At 36.7% G+C, this 19,342-nt stretch overlaps 1 protein-coding gene across 4 annotated transcripts in view; it reads left to right on the forward strand.

Moving 5' to 3' along the window:
• Positions 1-19,342, forward strand: part of UGGT2 (UDP-glucose glycoprotein glucosyltransferase 2) — a 175,938-nt gene that overhangs the window by 30,117 nt on the left and 126,479 nt on the right. For all 4 annotated transcript variants that reach the window (XM_081289839.1, XM_081289841.1, XM_081289838.1 and 1 more), the window contains 2 exons: positions 1,402-1,501; positions 3,885-3,945. In XM_081289839.1, the coding sequence (XP_081145965.1) occupies positions 1,402-1,501; positions 3,885-3,945 (161 nt within the window). The remainder of the gene's footprint in view (positions 1-1,401; positions 1,502-3,884; positions 3,946-19,342) is intronic.

Genomic DNA, 19,342 nt, shown 5'->3' on the forward strand with positions numbered 1-19,342 from the left:
AAATTTATTATATATGAGAGCAGAATTACAATTCATATTACACATACAGAGCACAATTTTTCATATCTCTGGTTGTACACACAATAGTCACACCATTTATGTCTTCATACATGTCCTTAGGGTCCAACTTCTTTATGCTCTACCATATGGTATCTAAGTGAACTTTATTTATACGTAACAGATCTTTGGTCGCATTTTAAAATTATAGTGCAGTGTGCATTATAACTTATGTTGATATGTTCTATCAATTCAGTACTATATCATTGAATATCATATTTGATAGAATATCATTTAAAATAAAATGAGATGTTTAGGAACACTATTAGGACAAATTCACTTTGAAGAATCCTCTTTGAACTGACAGAATCTATTCTCCCTGGACTATTATGCTAGTACTTCAGTACTTTTTCTTTCCAGAAGTTTATGCTAGTACTTCAGTACTTTTTCTTTCCAGAAGTTTTCCCATCACAAAAGGATCCTAAGAGACTTGAAAAATACCTATTGTGTTTGGTAATTAGGACACATTAGTGAGCATTGGTAGTTTCATTGCAGTACTTGGGCTGGAATGAGGAAATCATAATTTCAGTTAATTTAGCTAGTACATGATTCAGCTGGAATTTGAACCCTAGTCTGTTAGCCTCTGCAATCCCATGGGAGGCCATCCTAAAAGCATCTTAGGCTATGCCTTCAGGCTGATTCACCACTTTGCATTGAGAACATGGAAGCAAAACTAGCAGTGTTATGTCAAATTGGTTATTTTAGTATTCCAACTCTGAAATGTTAATGTGTTTTCCTGTTAAGTAATGACTAAATTTGACTTTAAAATATATACTAACTCTTGACAAAGTAGTGAGATTAATAATGCTTCTGAGATATTTGAGACTGACTATAGTTAGCCCCTCACATTTTTTAATAGAATTATAATTTCAAAAAAATACTTTTATTTCAGCATGAAGGCAAAACAATATTGGAAAAAAATGAATATTTCTTACTGAGTTAAAGATGTTGGGTTTCTTTTTAAGCTGTTTTCAGAATTAGCTTTTCAAAACTTTTTTCAGATTTATTTTTTTCATCAAAGCTTTTTGTCACATTTCATTTAACCTAAGTATAGGGGAAAAAACTGTCAGTGATTCTTTTTGTATCTCTCTTTCGGATGAAATTCTATAATTTGTAGATAACAGATAATAAATAGTAAAAATTACTCATTCATAAAAGTGTAAGACTACCTTATTTGAACATAAGTCAAAACTTTCCATTTAAACTTAAAATTGTTAAATATGAGTGTTGATATGTTTACATATTAATATGTGGTATAGGTTGAGAAAAATATTTAAATTTCATGGAAATATCTGAAGATCTAACATTCCAGATTCCTAAATGTTGGTTTTTTTTTCCTTACAGATCTTAGTTTTCAAGCAGCTTCTCAAATAATGTCCACTCCAGTATATGACACCATAAAATTAATGAAAGACATCTCACAGAACTTCCCCATAAAAGCCAGGTACTTTAAAGTGCATTGGTTTGTTTGTAACTAGAACTCTTTTCATTAAGTAAATTTTATGGGAGTAGCTGATTTCATTTAACATGAGGATATCAATTCTAATATCTGTAGCTTTTTGAAATTGGAAATTTTCATCATTTATGGTTTTGTTTTTTAATAACTAAGCACATGTATTCACACTACAAAAGAAAACTATTGAATTAGAGGCTTATGAAAAGGGAAAAAATTAAGAGTTTAAATAAACATAATCTAAGAAAAAACATTCATGCAATAAATAGTAAGGGTAGTTTTCTCTTTCCTTTATGGAAGATAATGAAAAATATTATTCTGCATAGAAGATCTATACTCAGAGTGTTGTCAAATCATGTTCTTGCCTTTTAGATTTCACTTAATGACATCTCAAATGTATGGAGTTTTTTGTATAATACTTTTTTTTTTCATTTTGCAAGTAAAACATCTAATTAAATTGCTTCCAAAATATTGATGTTATCTTTATTTCAATAGATAATACTTTTTGCATATCTGAAAGTGACCAATAGGTACATTTTAGATTTTTAGGATTTACAACATAATGTGACTTGTATGCATTTATAATTTGGTTAGAAATAGCAGTATAAAATTATAAGCAACAAAATATAAACAAAGTTAGCTTGTATTGGAGAGACACCACATGTGACAAGTTAGAGGTGCATATACAACAATAGTATTTTATTTGAGGGACATTGGAGAGAAACTTAAGCTCTCAGCACATATTAAGCATCCAATGATTTTTAAGTCTCTTTTTGTCAAACGCTATTTTATACATTTATCCACAGTACAAACTACAGAATTTTAAATCTAGGTATTCTTTACCTTTGAAAGATAAATAAATACAGCAGCAGTAAGATATAAAATATCTTTTAAAGGTACCCTGAAAACAGAAGTGTTTGTGGCTTTACCTACAGAATAATGAATATGTTGATATGACTTCTTTCACCAAATTTATAGTCAGGAATTAAATAGTCAAGAAAAAATACTGAGAAATCAGTATTTATATATTAAAACATGAAATATGTTTGGGTGTATGTAAATACATATATTTAGCCTCACGATTCTTAATTAACAGCTTTTGAAATTATTAGTCAAATTTAAATTAAAACAATGTTAGTTTTAATGATAGTTAATCAGTATGACTTTTTAAGAATTATACTAAATTCTGCTCTTATCTGTGGTTGATCATTAAGAAAAATTTGCAGAATATGCTAGCATTGCTTAACGGCTAAATTGTAGGTTTAAACATGTCTGAAGTCAGACATTTAGTAAATGTCTGTTAAAATGAAATATTTGTTAAATTAATGGAAAATTTACATTATTAAATTTTGTTATAATTTCTCTTAATGCTGCCAAACTTTATGAGATGATACACATTTGTGGGTTTCTTCTTGAACTTTCCTTAAAGCAGAACTTTGAATTAACCATATAAATTTTTGTACCATTTTTAAATGGATAGATGTTATAACTAAGCATTCTTGGGAGCTTTCAAGTTAAATATAGTCCACAGGAAATATATTTTAAAATTGTATTTAAATTATAAGGGAATTTAAAACTCTTCAAGAGTGAATAATATAATGTCAGTACAGTTATTCCCCCTGCATCTGTATGTATCACATTCACAAATTCAGCCAACCATAGATGGAAAATATTCAGAAAAGAATTGTCTATACCAAACATATACAAACATTTTTGTCATTATTCTTTAAACAATATGGTATAATTTCCATAGCATTATGTATATTAGGTATCCAAAGTAATCTAGAGATGTATTCAGGAGGATGCATGTAGATTATATGCAAATATTGTACCCTTCTATATAAGGGACTTGAACATCCAGGGATTTTGTTATCTGGGGTTGAGGGGATCCTGGAACCAATGCTGTACGTACTGAAGGAAGACTATATCATCTATTTTAGAATGTACGTGCTGTAATAAGATCCCAGGTTAACAAATTCTTTATGTATAGCTAATTCTACAAGTTGCCTGTTTGCGTTTATACACATGATATTGGTAATTTCATACAAAATATCTGTATGAAAGATATCTGTGTATGGGCAAACCAATACAAAATAGCCTTTTTCAGCCTAATATATTTGAAAACATAATTATTCAATAATCTGTGACTTTATGCAGTTAAGACATTAGAATTTTGAGTCTCTGTTCCACCTAAATCAGATACTATGTTGAGTAAAAACCATAGTATCATTGTCCAATTAGGAAATATGGAAACGTACATTCTTGAAGCATTGGGTTTTTAGTTTCTTTTCCAAAGTATTATATTAACATTGAATTAATTATTAGTCCTAAAAATTTAAGGAAGAATGAATTACATCAGTATTGATTTTCCCAGATCTCTGACCAGAATTGCTGTAAATCAACGAATGAAGGAAGAGATACAGGAAAATCAAAAGGTTTGTTGGAATTCCTTTCTTGAAAATTTACCACACCAATATCACTGTTTCACACTTTGGATCTTCAGTTTTCATAAAAGTTGATTTATTCTTTTCTGACTATGTAAATGAGTTAAAGTTTTATTTTTATATTATCTACTAAATATAGCATAAAATATAATTCTAGCCAATTTTTCCTGAAATAGTTCCTACTTATTTCACCCTGTGCTCTAGATTTTGTCTTTATAGGGTAAAGTTAATGATTTTTTTTATATCTGGTTTCTTAAATTCTTATGAGGACCCTGTTTTAGTCAGCCTTTTCACTGCTGTGACTAAAATATCTGACCAGAACAATTGTAGAGGAGGAAAAGTTTGAGTGCTCACAGTTTCAGAGTTTTCAGCCCATATATAGCCAGTTCCATTCCCCAAGAGCTCTGGTGAGACTGAACATCATGGCAGAAGACTGTGACAGAAGGAAGCAGTTCACATTATGATAAGGAAGCAGGGAGCGAGCTCCATATACAAATATATATTCCAAAGCCACACCTCTTATGTCCCACCTCCTCCAGCCGTACACCTGCTGCCTTCAGTTACCACTCAGTCCCATTAGATGATTAATTCACTAATGGGTTAAAAGTCTCATAACCCAATCATTTCTACTCTAAGCCTTCTTACTTTGTCTCACACATGAACTTTTGGGGGAACACCACATCCAAACCATAACAGACCCAATCAGTGTTAAACTGCTAAAGCATCGTGAGAATCCTATGGCAAACAGGATACAATTGATCAGATGTTTGATAAAATCCTGCCAGAGGGCCTCTTAAGTTACCTTTAGAACCAAAAAGACCCTAATAGTTATAAAGTGTTCACACTGGCAATGACTTCACTGTAGTTTATAGGACTGGTTTGGCTTTAAGTAATTAAATACCAGATTCATAGGGCTGTAAACAGTATGAGTTTATTTTTCTTACATAAAAAGTCTGAAAGTAAATGTCTATGGACATTATGATTCTGGTGCTCTAAAAGTTTCAGGGAACATTCATGAAAACACCTTGGTCCGTCTTTTATGATTTCAAGTGGCAACCTTATCTACAGTCTTATTCAAAAGAGGCAGGAAGAATGGAAACAACTATATTCATCCTTCTTAAAGCCTTCTTGAACCACTTTAACAGACTTTGATTTCCGTCCCATGACCAAGATTTTCATGTGGCCATTCATAGCTGCAGGGTAGAGTTTGCTTTTCTAGAAATCATGGTAAGCAGAGAGCTGGACAAGATTAAAGCAGAGTTAGCCAGCCAACAGTATGTGTTATACTTGGACAGAGTCAGCTGTCTTAACAGCTGTTTTGATGAAGGTAACCAATTATGATTATGATGATAATGAGGAAAATGATGCACGGTTCTTTGGAACATAGGTGTTAGGAAAAAGAACACATCCTCCTACCTCAGACAGTTCTTCATCTCATTGACCATCTTAGAAATTTTTATTTTTCAAAACCGAGTTGTATAATTGTTCCTCTGTATTATTTTTATGATTGCTAACACCATTATTCAAGCAGAATTTTTTTTGACAGTTCCTGCATTTGTTTTTTTACAATGCCACCTGCAATAAGAAGGAAGAGGGGGTGGGAAAGAAGAGGAAAATGAAAGGAATCCGAGGGTGTTAGTGGCTTTACCCAATCAAGATTGTTTTCTCTGCTCACTTAACAGTCCAGAGTGGGTAATCTTTAGAGCTTTCCTTCATGTGGTAATTTGGGTCAAGAAGCCGAAGAATTTCATGAGGTTAAAGAGGAGATATTGGGGGAATAAAGGATAATTGGAAGGGATGAAGACTCTGAATCACTAAATGGAGTGAGTTCAGAGGAAGTATTTGAAAAACTGGGTAGTATCCCCTGGGGACAAAGTGACTGGTGATTAGAACCCCTGAACCAGTCTGGTGTTTGAAAATCAGAGAAGGACTGATTATATTAGGTGATTCAGCTTTTAAACTTTTGATCACTATAAGGAGTATTCAAGCTGAGAAACCTGGTAAGCCAATTTTGACTTTTGCACCCCAAAACAGTCTAATGTCTCTCAAGAAAGTGTAACTTGTATGATAACTAATCAAGAAGGTAAAACTGATACCTACTTAAAAGATTTACTGTATAATAGGGAAAGCAGCAAAACCACTGGATAGGTGAGGAAACCTCATTAAGTGGAAAATTGCCATACAGAATTCAGACATGAACTTACACTTACATTATTGAAGCTAAAAAGCAACACAAGTTTTGAAAGGCAATAACTCAAAGGTGGACAAATACTGTGATACCCAAACAAGAAGATGTAAAACCCCAACCAGAAGAATTTTGCAAAGGTATAGAAAGTAGAGATAAAACAATTCAGAAATAAAAGCTATATTACCAATAAAAGGGGAAGTGACTTTATAGAAAACATGGTAGATGACAGTGGATTAAAAATAAGTGAAACACCACCAGTAGATTAGACTCCCACATTGAAGATAGATTTTTTCAGTTCTCGAAGGCAAAGTGTGTAATCTTAGAAATAAAGTTGACCATAAAGAAAAGATGTTTAGAGATCAGGAACAGAATATTCAAGAAATCTGGGATAACATTACAAGGAAAAATTTTAAGATTCACTGGGATAGATAAAGGCTCTGAAATCCAAGCTAGAGAACTGTACAATATTGTCAATGAAATGATATCCCCAAATATTTGAGACTTTTAGAATGAAGTGGTAATTCCAACACAGGTGGCATATAGGACTATAGATATACAAAAATCACAGTAGATATAATCTAAAACATTGTTATGAAAGTCCCTAACATACAGAATAAGTATAGTATTTTAGAAGAAAAGGAAAAACTGGTCACATTTTGAGATAAAACAATCTATTTCAACTGGTTTCTCAACCCAAAACCTACAAGCCAGGAGGATTTGGAATAATATGTACCAAGCTCTGAAAGAAAATGGATGCCAGCCACAAATACTATGTCCAGTAAAACTGAGATTTAAAATTGAAGATGAAACAAAAACTTATCAAAAAATGTTAAAAGAATTTATAATTGGAAATCTTTACTATAAAACAATATTTCACAAAAAAAGAAAATTAAAGTGAAAACCAGCATAGAGGAATTACACTAGAAGAATAGTCACCTGAAGGAGAATCAAGTCCAATTTAAGCATTTGAAATATATCAGAATGGCAGGAAATGAAAATCATTTCTTATTATCATTGAATGTAAATGGTCTAATCTCTTCAGTTAAAAGACAGGTTGGCAGATTGGATCTTTCATTCTTCAAATGAATTTTAGGACTGTTTTTTCTAGTTATGTCCAGAATCTCATTGGTATTTTGATGGGGATTGTATTAAATCTGTCTGTTGCTTTTGGTATAGCTATTTTGACAATTTTGTCTATCCATGAACATGGGATCTCTTTACATCTTCTAAAGTCTCTTTCAGTTTCTTCAGTATGCTATAATTTTTATTATAGAGATCTTTTACCTCCTTGATTAGATTAATTCCCAAGGTGGTGTTTTTGTTCTGAGGTTATTGTGAATGGAGTGGTTTTCTTGATTTCTTAACTGAATTAGTGTTGGAGTATAGGAAAGCTGTTGACTTTATGGGAGTTGTACTTGTATTCTGCTACTTGACTGAACTCATTTGTAAACTCTATTCTGGTGGAAATTTCTAGGACTTCTAGATGTAAAATCTTTTCATGGGTCAACATGTTCCTTTTCTTTCTCTTTTTTTTTAAAGAGAATTTTTAATATTTACTTTATTTTTTTTTTTAGTTTTTGGCGGACACAACATCTTTGTATGTGGTGCTGAGGATTGAACCCGGCCGCACGCATGCCAGGCAAGCGCGCTACTGCTTGAGCCGCATCCCCAGCATATTCCTATTCTTGCCTGATGTCTTTTATACAGAGGACAGCCCTGTCTTGTTCCTGATTTTAGAACAAATGCTTTTGGGTTTTCCCCAATACATTCCACATTGTGTGGAATTATTTGCAAAATATGTGGCAAAGGATTAATGTCCACAATGTATAAGAGTTCTGCAAATCAATAAGAAAAATTAGTGATCCATATAAAAAAGCAGCAAAGGACATGAACAATTACCAATGAAGAAATAAAAAAGGATTATATTAGTCCACTCATGTTACCATAACAAAATAGAGTAGACTGGATAGCTTAAATAACAGAAATGTGTTTTCTCACAATTCTGATGTATGATGTTGACTTTGGGATTCTCATAAATAGCCTTTAAAATGTTGACGTAAGTTCCTTCCATCCTCAGCTTCTCCTACATTTTTAACATGGGTGCTGGATTTTATCAAAAGCCTTTTCATATCTATTGAGATAATTCTTGTCCTTAATTCTATTTAAGTGGTGAATTAAGTTTATTGATTTGCATATGTTGAATCAACTTTGCATTCTTGGAGTGAAACCTACCTGATCATGGTATATTATCTTTTTTTTTTAATTTATTTTTTAGTTGTACACAATACCTTTGTTTTGTTTGTTTTTATGTGGTGCTGAGGATCAAACCCAGGGCCTCACAAGTGTCAGGTAAGCGCTCTACCGCTGAGCCACAACCCCAGCCCTATCTTTTTGATGTGTTTTTGAATGCAGCTTGTTAATATTAAGGATTTTTGTTTCTTTTCCTCCGGATATTGGTCTGTAGTTTTCTTTCCTTGATGCATCTTTGTTAATGGTTTTTGGTGTCAGGTTATACTGGCTTCATATAATGTATTTGGGAGTGTTTCTTCCCTTTCAATTTCATGGAGTAATTTGAGAGGGACTAGTGTTTTTCTATAAAGGTCTGGTAGAACTTTGCTAAAAATCCATCTGGTCCTGGGCTTTGGGGTTTTGGGGAAGATTTTGAGTGAACTTTCAATTTTATTACTTGATATTGGTGTGTTTAGGTTTTCTATATTTTCTGATTCACTTTGAGCAGGTCATGTGTCCAGAAGTTTTTCAGTGTCTTCTAGATATTCCAGTTTATTGGAATATAAATTTTCTTTTTTTTATTTGTCAAATGCATTTATTTTTTTTATTGGTTGTTCAAAACATTAGTTCTTGATATATCATATTTCACACTTTGATTCAAGTGGGTTATGAACTCCCATTTTTACCCCGTATACAGATTGCAGAGTCACATCAGTTACACTTCCACTGATTTACATATTGACATACTCATGTCTGTTGTATTCTGCTGCCTTTCCTATCCTCTACTATCCCCCCTCCCCTCCCCTACCCTCTTCTCTCTCTACCCCCTCTACTGTAATTCATTTCTCCCCCTTGTATTATTTTTCCCTTTCCCCTCACTTCCTGTTGTATGTAATTTTGTATAACCCTAAGGGTCTCCTTCCATTTCCAAGCAATTTCCCTTCTCTCTCCCTGTCCCTCCCACCTCTCATCCCTGTTTAATGTTAGTCATCTTCTCATGCTCTTCTTCCCTACTCTGTTCTTACTCTCCTTATATCAAAGAAGACATTTGGCATTTGTTTTTTAGGGATTGGCTAGCTTCACTAAGCATAATCTGCTCTAATGCCATCCATTTCCCTCCAAATTCTATAATTTTGTCATTTTTTAATGCAGAGTAATACTCCATTGTGTATAAATGCCACATTTTTTTTATCCATTCGTCTATTGAAGGGCATCTAGGTTGATTCCACAGTCTCGCTATTGTGAATTGTGCTGCTATGAACATCGATGTAGCAGTGTCCCTGTAGCATGCTGTTTTTAGGTCTTTAGGGAATAGACCGAGAAGGGGAATAGCTGGATCAAATGGTGGTTCCATTCCCAGCTTTCCAAGAAATCTCCATACTGCTTTCCAAATTGGTTGCACCAATTTGCAGTCCCACCAACAATGTACAAGTGTACCCTTTTCCCCACATCCTCTCCAGCACTTGTTGTTGTTTGACTTCCTAATGGCTGCCAATCTTACTGGAATGAGATGATATCTTAGGGTGGTTTTGATTTGCATTTCTCTGATTGCTAGCGATGGTAAGCATTTTTTTCATGTACTTGTTGATTGATTGTATGTCCTCCTCTGAGAAGTGTCTGTTTAGGTCCTTGGCCCATTTGTTGATTGGGTTATTTGTTATTGTCTAATTTTTTGAGTTCTTTATATACTCTGGATATTAGGGCTCTATCTGAAGTGTGACGAGTAAAGATTTGTTCCCATGATGTAGGCTCCCTATTTACCTCTCTTATTGTTTCTTTTGCTGAGAAAAAACTTTTTAGTTTGAGCAAGTCCCATTTGTTGATTCTAGATATTAATTCTTGTGCTATGGGTGTCCTATTGAGGAATTTGGAGCCCGACCCCACAGTATGTAGGTCGTAGCCAACTTTTTCTTCTATCAGATGCCTTGACTCTGGTTTGATATCAAGCTCCTTGATCCATTTTGAGTTAACTTTTGTGCATGGCGAGAGAAAGGGATTCAGTTTCATTTTGTTGCATATGGATTTCCAGTTTTCCCAGCACCATTTGTTGAAGATGCTATCCTTCCTCCATTGCATGCTTTTAGCCCCTTTATCAAATATAAGAAAGTTGTAGTTTTGTGGGTTGGTTACTGTGTCCTCTATTCTGTACCATTGGTCCACCTGCCTGTTTTGGTACCAATACCATGTTGTTTTTGTTACTATTGCTCTGTAATATAGTTTGAAGTCTGGTATCGCTATACCACCTGATTCACACTTCCTACTTAGCATTGTTTTTGCTATTCTGGGTCTTTTGTTTTTCCATATGAATTTCATGATTGCTTTCTCTATTTCTACAAGAAATGCCGTTGGGATTTTGATTGGCATTGCATTAAACCTATAGAGAACTTTTGGTAATATCGCCATTTTGATGATGTTAGTTCTGCCTATCCATGAACAGGGTATATTTTTCCATCTTCTAAGATCTTCTTCAATTTCTCTCTTTAGGGTTCTGTAGTTTTCATTGTATAAGTCTTTTACCTCTTTTGTTAGGTTGATTCCCAAGTATTTTATTGTTTTTGAGGATATTGTGAATGGAGTGGTTGTCCTCATTTCCATTTCAGAGGGTTTGTTGCTGATATACAGGAATGCCTTTGATTTATGCGTGTTGATTTTATATCCTGCCACTTTGCTGAATTCATTTATTAGCTCTAATAGTTTCTTTGTAGACCCTTTTGTGTCTGCTAGGGATAGAATCATGTCATCTGCAAATAGTGATAATTTAAGTTCTTCATTTCCTATTTTTATGCCTTTAATTTCTTTTGTCTGTCTAATTGCTCTGGCCAGTGTTTCGAGAACTATGTTGAACAGAAGTGGTGAGAGAGGGCATCCTTGTCTTGTTCCAGATTTTAGAGGGAATGCCTTCAATTTTTCTCCATTCAGAATGATGCTAGCCTGGGGCTTAGCGTAGATTGCTTTTACAATGTTGAGATATGTTCCTGTTATCCCTATTTTTTCGAGAGTTTTGAACAAAAAGGGATGCTGTACTTTGTCGAATGCTTTTTCTGCATCTATCGAGATGATCATATGGTTCTTATTTTTAAGTCTATTGATGTGGTGGATAACATTTATTGATTTCCGTGTATTGAACCAGCCTTGCATCCCAGGGATGAATCCTACTTGATCATGGTGTACAATTTTTTTGATATGATTTTGTATCCGATTCGCCAGAATTTTATTGAGGATTTTTGCGTCTGGGTTCATTAGAGATATTGGTCTGTAGTTTTCTTTCTTTGAAGTGTCTTTGTTTGGTTTAGGAATCAGGGTGATGTTGGCCTCGTAGAATGAATTTGGAAGTTCTCCCTCTTTTTCTATTTCCTGAAATAGCTTGAAAAGTATTGGTATTAGTTCCTCTTTAAAGGTTTTGTAAAACTCTGCTGTATACCCATCCGGTCCTGGGCTTTTCTTAGTTGGTAATCTTTTGATGGTTTCTTCTATTTCCTCAATTGATATGGGTCTGTTTAGGTTGTCTATATCCTCCTGTCTCAATCTGGGAAGATCATATCACTTAAGAAATTTATCGATGCCTTCACTATCTTCTATTTTATTGGAGTATAAGGATTCAAAATAATTTCTGATTATCTTCTGTATTTCTGAAGTGTCTGTTGTGATATTGCCTTTTGCATCCTGTATGCTAGTAATTTGAGTTCTCTCTCTTCTTCTCTTCGTTAGCATGGCTAAGGGTCTGTCGATCTTATTTATTTTTTCAAAGAACCAACTTTTAGTTTTATCATTTTTTCAATTGTTTCTTTTGTTTCAATTTCATTAATTTCAGCTCTGATTTTAATTATTTCTTGCCTTCTACTTCTTTTGGTGTTGTTTTGCTCTTCTTTTTCTAGGATTTTGAGATGAAGTATGAGATCATTTATTTGTTGGTTTTTCCTTTTTTTAAGGAATGAATTCCAATCAACGAATTTTCCTCTTAGAACTGCTTTCAATGTGTCCCATAGATTCTGATATGTTGTGTCTGTGTTTTCATTTCTCTAAGAATTTTTTAATTTCCTCCTTAATGTCTTCTATAACCCATTGATCATTCAGTAACCTGTTGTTCATTCTCCAAGTGATGCATGATTTTTCCTTCCTTTTATCGTTGATTTTCAGTTTCATTCCATTATGGTCAGATAAGATGCATGGTATTCTCTACTCCTTTATATTGTCTACGAGTTGCCCTGTGACATAATATATGATCTATTTTTGAGAAGGATCCATGTGCTGCTGAGAAAAAAGTGTAACTGCTTGATGTTGGGTGGTATATTCTATATATGTCAATTAAGTCTAGGTTATTAATTGTGTTATTGAGTTCTATAGTTTCCTTATTCAACTTTTGTTTGGAAGATCTGTCCAGTGGTGAGAGAGGTGTGTTGAAGTCTCCCATGATTATTGTATGGTGGTCTATTAGACTCTTGAACTTGAGAAGAGTTTGTTTGAACATAGCTGCACCATTGTTTGGGGCATATATATTTATGATTGTTATGTCTTGTTGGTGTATGGTTCCCTTGAGCAGTATGTAGTGTCCCTCTTTATCCTTTTTGATTAACTTTGGCTTGAAATCTATTTTATTAGATATGACTATGGACACTCCTGCTTGTTTCCGCAGTCCATATGAGTGATATGATTTTTCTCAACCTTTCACCTTTAGTCTATGTATGTCTTTTCCTATCAAATGCGTCTCCTGTAGGCAGCATATTCTTGGGTCATGTTTTGTGATCCATTCTACTAGCCTGTGTCTCTTAATTGGTGAGTTTAAGCCATTAACATTTAGGGTTATTATTGAGATATGGGTTATCCTTCCAGCCATATTTATTTATTTATGTTACTAAACCTGATTTGTTTTCCTCTTTGATTACTTTCCCCCCTTTACTGTCCTACCTCCCACTGTTGGTTTTCATTGTTATTTTCCATTTCCTCTTCCTGTAATGTTTTGATGAGGATTTTTTGGAGAGATGGTTTTCTAGCTGCAAATTCTTTTAACTTTTGTTTATCGTGGAAGGTTTTAATTTCATCTTCCATCTTGAAGCTTAATTTTGCTGGATACACGATTCTTGGTTGGAACCCATTTTCTTTCAGTGTTTGAAATATGTTATTCTAGGATCTTCTAGCTTTCAGAGTCTGTGTTGAGAGATCAGCTGTTATCCTGATTGGTTTACCCCTAAATGTAATCTGCTTCCTTTCTCTTGTAGGTTTTAAAATTCTCTCCTTATTCTGTATGTTGGGCATCTTCATTATAATGTGTCTAGGTGTGGATCTCTTATGATTATGCACATTCGGTGTCCTGTAGGCTTCTAGGATTTGGGATTCTGTCTCGTTCTTCAAGTCTGGGAAGTTTTCTCGAATTATTTCATTAAATAGATTGCTCATTCCTTTGGTTTGGAGCTCTGTGCCTTCCTGTATCCCAGTGACTCTTAAGTTTGGTCTTTTAATGTTATCCCATATTTCTTGGATGTTCTGCTCATGGTTTCTTAACAGTCTTGCTGAGCTGTCTATGTTCTTTTCAAGTTGTAATACTTTGTCTTCATTATCTGATGTTCTATCTTCTAAGTGTTCTACTCTGCTGGTAGTATTCTCAATTGAGTTTTTAAGTTGGTTTATTGCTTCCTGCCTTTCTAGGATTTCTGTTTGTTTGTTTTTTATAACCTCTATCTCCCTGTATAGTTGATCTTTTGCTTCCTGGATTTGTTTATGTATTTCATTGTTGAAGAGATCTTTCATTGTCTGATTTTGCTGTCTAATGTCTTCCTTGAGACTCCAGATCATCTGAAGCATGTATCTCCTGAATTCTTTATCTGACATTCCATCTGCTGCAGATATTACCTCTTCTAACGTTGAGTTGACCTGCATTGCTTGTGGTCCTTTCTTTCCTTGTCTCTTCATACTGTTCGCATTTCTTTCTGCTTACTGAGACTGTTGTGTTGTTGAATTTTCCCCCTATATATTTGTATTACTCTTGTATAGTTGCAAAGTCTCCCGCGCAGGCGCGGGCAGGGGCTCTGCTCCTCCTCCAATTGGGGCACTGTGCCTACCACATCGGCAGGCCGCTGGGCCTGTTCTGCTGGTTGGTAGCAGGTGCGTCTTCCTTGCAGGCGCGTGGGGCGGCTCTGCCACTCTCAGGTTGCTGGGCCTGACCTGCTGGTGGGTTGCAGGTCCAGCTACCTTGCAGGCGCCGGGGGAGGGCGCACACCTATTGGTATTTAGATAGTTACGCGAAATGGAGGACGTAATGCTTGGGATGAAAGTTGGGGGGAAGGGGAAGGTAGGTGCTCTTGAAAAGAAAGAAGGAGAGGGAGATAGATAGCATAGAGGAGAATGGAAAGAGCAGTAAAACTTGGAAGGGGGGAGAGAGAGGGAAAAGGGAGAGAAAAAATTAAAATGAAATAGGAAATAAAATTAGGTCTTAGAGATCCATTTTCTTCTCTTCCCGTAGGCAAAGCTGTGCCCTCCGGGCTGAGTTTTGCCCTCAATGTGTCAACAGCAATCCCTGTAAGGCGGTTCCTGGGAGTCTCTCAATCCTGTTGGTCCAGAGCCGTTTCACTTCTACGGCCCCTCCTCCCCTTCCTCCTGCCAGCCAGCCAGGTCTTGCTCACCAGAGGCAGTTCCCCAAGGATTTGGTTACACTTTCAGCCCCACCGAGTGCTCTATTTCCCTAACTACTGAGCACTCTCGCTGTCATTCATCTAAGCCCCAGTGCTGTGGAGCTGTGGTCTGGGAGTCAATTGTTTAATTTTTCCGGACCCCTTTGGTGGGCACACCTTCGGAATCTGGCAGCTAAGACCATTGGTGTCGCTGCTGGTTGTAATAGGAGTTGGGGGTCGAAGATCCCCTCTACTTCCCTCAGCCCCTACAGTCACAACCACACTGCTGGCGGTAGGAGGAGTTGGGGGTCTGGAGTGTCCTCTGTTTCCCTCCGCCCCTACCATCACACCCTCTCAGTTCGCGGTTGGGGGATTTGGGGGTGGGGAGTCTTCTCTGCTTCCCTCTGCCCCTACAGTCACGCCCTCCTCACTGGCAGAAGGGGGAGTTGGGGGTCGAGAGTCCTTTGGCCCTTACGGTCACGCCCACGGAGAGATTTTGAAGTTTCCCGGTTGTTTGTATCTGGTGTGGGTGGGAGTCACACACCTGCTAGAGTAGATTCCGCTGGGAAGGAATCTCTTTGGCCGAACTTTGGTGACTTCCCCTCTCTCCTATGGCGGGCTCCTGGCTCCTTGCCGGAGTGTCCGAAGGGAGGGGTGGAACTGGCTTGTCTCTAGTCTGACACAATCTCTGGTTTTAGTTCCCAGTTCGCTATTTCGTAAAGGGTTGGTTAGATTCCCTTCACGCTGTCTCTGGGGGGAGCCGTTCGCCGGGTGGGCGGGGCTGTTAGTAGAGCCGGGAGGGCACGGGCTGTCTGCTGGGCCAGGCGGGGACACTTCTCGCTGCGCGGGGCTGCCTGTAGAGCCGGGCAGCTGCGGCCGCGTGGCTAAGATCCGGGCGGGCGGGGTGGCCGTTTGCTGAGTGAGAGCGGGGCCTCCCGGGACGGCGAGATGGCGGGTGCCGTCTGCGGGTTCAGGCGGGCCGCGCCGCTCGGGGCCGCCAGCCGCTTTCTGAAGCGGCTGGTGGCCGCGGGATTGTACCTTTGCACCCGCCGGGGGGCCGCCTGTAGAGCCAGGCAGCTGCGGCCGCGTGGCTACAAGCCTGGCAGGCGTGGTGGCCGTTCTCAGAGCGAGAGCAGGGCCTCCCCAGGACGGCAGGATGGCAGGTGCCGTCTGCGGGTTCGGGCGGGCCGCGCCGCTCTGGGCCGCTGACCGCTTGCAGAAGCGGCTGGTGGCTGCGGGACTGGGCCTCCGCGCCTGCATGGCCGGCCAAGATCCACTTGTCTGGGACAAATTGACACTTCTAATAAACCTACCAGGGGCTGGGGATGTGGCTCAAGTGGTAGCGCGCTCGCCTGGCATGTGTGCGGCCCGGGTTCGATCCTCAGCACCACATACAAAACAAAGATGTTGTGTTCGCCGATAACTGAAAAATAAAAATATTAAAATTCTCTCTCTCTCTCTCTCTCTCTCTCTCTCTCTCTCTCTCTCTCTCCCCCTCTCTCTAAAAAAAAAATAAATAAACCTACCAATTCCCGGCAGGTCCCCTCTTAATGGAATTTTGCTAGAAGTTCCTCAGTAGGTAGACTGCCGCTGTTCCAATGGGTCTTTCTGATCCCGTTAATGTGGAGACATTGGAATCGCTGCTTCCTCGCCGGCGGCCATGTTGGATCATCAGAATATAAATTTTCAAAATAGGTTTTCATAATCCTCTGAGTTTCAGAAGAGTCTGTGGTGATCTTTTTTTCATCTCTAATTTTATTGATTTGGGTCTTTTATTCTTTTGGTTAGTTTGGCTAAGGAATTTTATATAATTTTAAAGAAGCAACTTTGTTGCATTGATCCTGTGTAATTTTTTTTTATCCTCAATTACATTGATTTTTGCTCTCATCTTAATTATTTTCCTATCTTAATTTGGAATTCTTTTTCTAAGGCCTTGAGGTATAGCATGTTTATTTGGGTTTTATGTTTTTTTGAATGTTGGCACTCGGTACTTTAGATTTTCCTCTTAAAACTACATGCTGTTCTACAGATATATTGTATCTGTTTTCTCTTTTGTTTATATTAATTTCTTGATTTCTTCTTTGATCCATTCTTCATTTTAAGAGTATTATTGTTAGAAGCCACATAAACACATGGAGATTTTTCTTGCAGTTGATTTTCAGTTTCATTCCATTATAATCTGATAGAATGCATTTTTTGCTAAGATTTGCTTTGTGACTAGAATATGGTCTATTTTCAAAAAAGTTCCATTGCTGAGAAGATAAATTCAGCTGTTTGGGGATGAAATATTCTGTAGATATTTGTTAGGTTCGTTTGATTTATAGTGTTATTTAGGTTAGCAATATCTTTATAGGTTTTATGTTTTGATGACCTGTCTCTTGGTGATTAAGGGTATGTTGCAGTAACTTACTATTATAGAGTTGGAGTCTGTCTGGGATTTAATGTCAGTATTTTTTTTTCCTTTGTAATTTGGTGCATTGACATTTGGAGCATAAATGTTTATCATTATATCATCTTGTTTACAGGGATGTAGTATCCTTCTTTGTTTCTTCTGATTAATTTTTGCTTGAAATCTGCTTTGTCAAATATGAGAATAGCTGTTCTTGCTTGTTTTCAGGGATCATATGCCTGGAATATTTTTTTGTCATCCTTTTACCTTCCCCTTTTTGAGTGACTTTGCCTATGAGATGAGTCCTGTAAACAATATAGTTGGATTTTGTTTTTTGATTCATTCTGCTTATTATGTTTTTTAATTGGAGAGTTAAGACCATTAATATTCAGTTTTAGTATGGATATGTGTTTGTGGTTTACTGCCATATCAATTTTTTTATTAGATTTAATACCATGTTGATTCTCATTCATGGATTACTTGTCTTTTGATCTTTCTATACTTGAGAGCTTTGGGATTTGTTTTTAGTTCGTATGTTATGGTTTAGCTATTAGATATCCCCAAAACCTTATGTGAGAGCCAATGCAAGAGGGTTTAGAGGTGAGATGACTGGGTTATGACAACCTTAACCCAACTGGTGAATAAACCCCCTGATAGGAATTAACTGAGTGGTAGCTGTAGGCTGGTGAGGTGTGGCTGAGGAGGTGGTGACTGGGGACAAGTTTTGGGTATGTGTTAAGCTGAGCTTCATCTGTCTGCATCCTAGTCATGTCCTGTACCACTCTCCTCCACCACATTCTTCCATCATAGTATTCTGCCCTACCTCAAGCCCTTGAGGAATGGAGCCTTCTGTAGATGGACTGATACCTCTGAAACCAAAAGTCCCAAATAAACTTTTCCTCCTCTAAAATTATTTGTCAGGTCTTGTAGTCACAGCAGCAAAAAAGCTGACTAAAACATTCTGTGTGCCGTTTATCTTTGAGATTCTTTGTAATGCTGGCTTGGTGATCATGAATTCTTTGTTCCTTCTTGGGAAAGATTTCTATTTACTCCTCAAATTTGAAATAGCTTTGCTGAGTATAGTAATCTTGCCTGACAGTTTTTTTTCTTTTAGTGCTTGAAATACTTCAATCCAGGCACTCCTTGATTTTAGGGTCTGAATTGAGAAATCAGAAGTGAGCTTCTAAATTGCTTCTGAATGTGACCTGATGTTTCTCTTGTAGCTTTTAACATTTTTCTTATGTTCTATGTTATGAATTTTTGGTTATGATATGTCTTAGCTTCTCATTAGAGTAGGTCTATTTGGGGTTCCATAAGCCTCCTGTGTGTGGATGTCTCTCATTTCTGATGGGAAAAGTTTCTGCTCTTTACGCCTTTATCTTGTATCTCTATGTTCTCTTCTATCTCACTGATTCTCAGATTTGATCTTTTGAAGTTGTCCAAGATTTCTTGTATATTCTAATCATGTACTATTATTTTTTTTCACTTTATTGCATTTGGTGTACTCAAGATCATGTGCACTGTCTTGAAGACCCAAAGTCTTGTCCTCAAGGACTGAGGTTCTATTTTTTTATGCAATCTAATCTCTGGTACATTCAAGGAAAGTTTTAATTTGATTGCCTTTCATTTCTAGGAATTCTGATTGGTTTCTTTTCACTGTTTCTTTTTCTTGAAGTAGTCTTTCATCTGCTGTATTTGCTTTTTTAATCTATTCCTTAGATTTTCTTTTAGTTAATCAGTTTTTTATAATCTTTCTCTGGGATTTTGTCCACATAAATTGGGGTCCTTTATTGGGGGATCATGAATTTTTAGAGGAGAGTTTTCTGGTTTCCTTACGTTTTAGGAGGTCTTGGACTTGGTCATCAATTGAAATGGTTCCTCTTGCTCTTTTTTATGTCTGTCCTTTTTTATGTGTGATTATTTTATTTGTTCTGAGGCTTCTGTTTTTGATGAGTAGATGTGAAGGGGTAGGAACCA

The sequence above is a fragment of the Spermophilus citellus genome (assembly GCF_964194105.1).
Source record: "Spermophilus citellus genome assembly, chromosome: 1".
Taxonomy (NCBI): domain Eukaryota; kingdom Metazoa; phylum Chordata; class Mammalia; order Rodentia; family Sciuridae; genus Spermophilus; species Spermophilus citellus.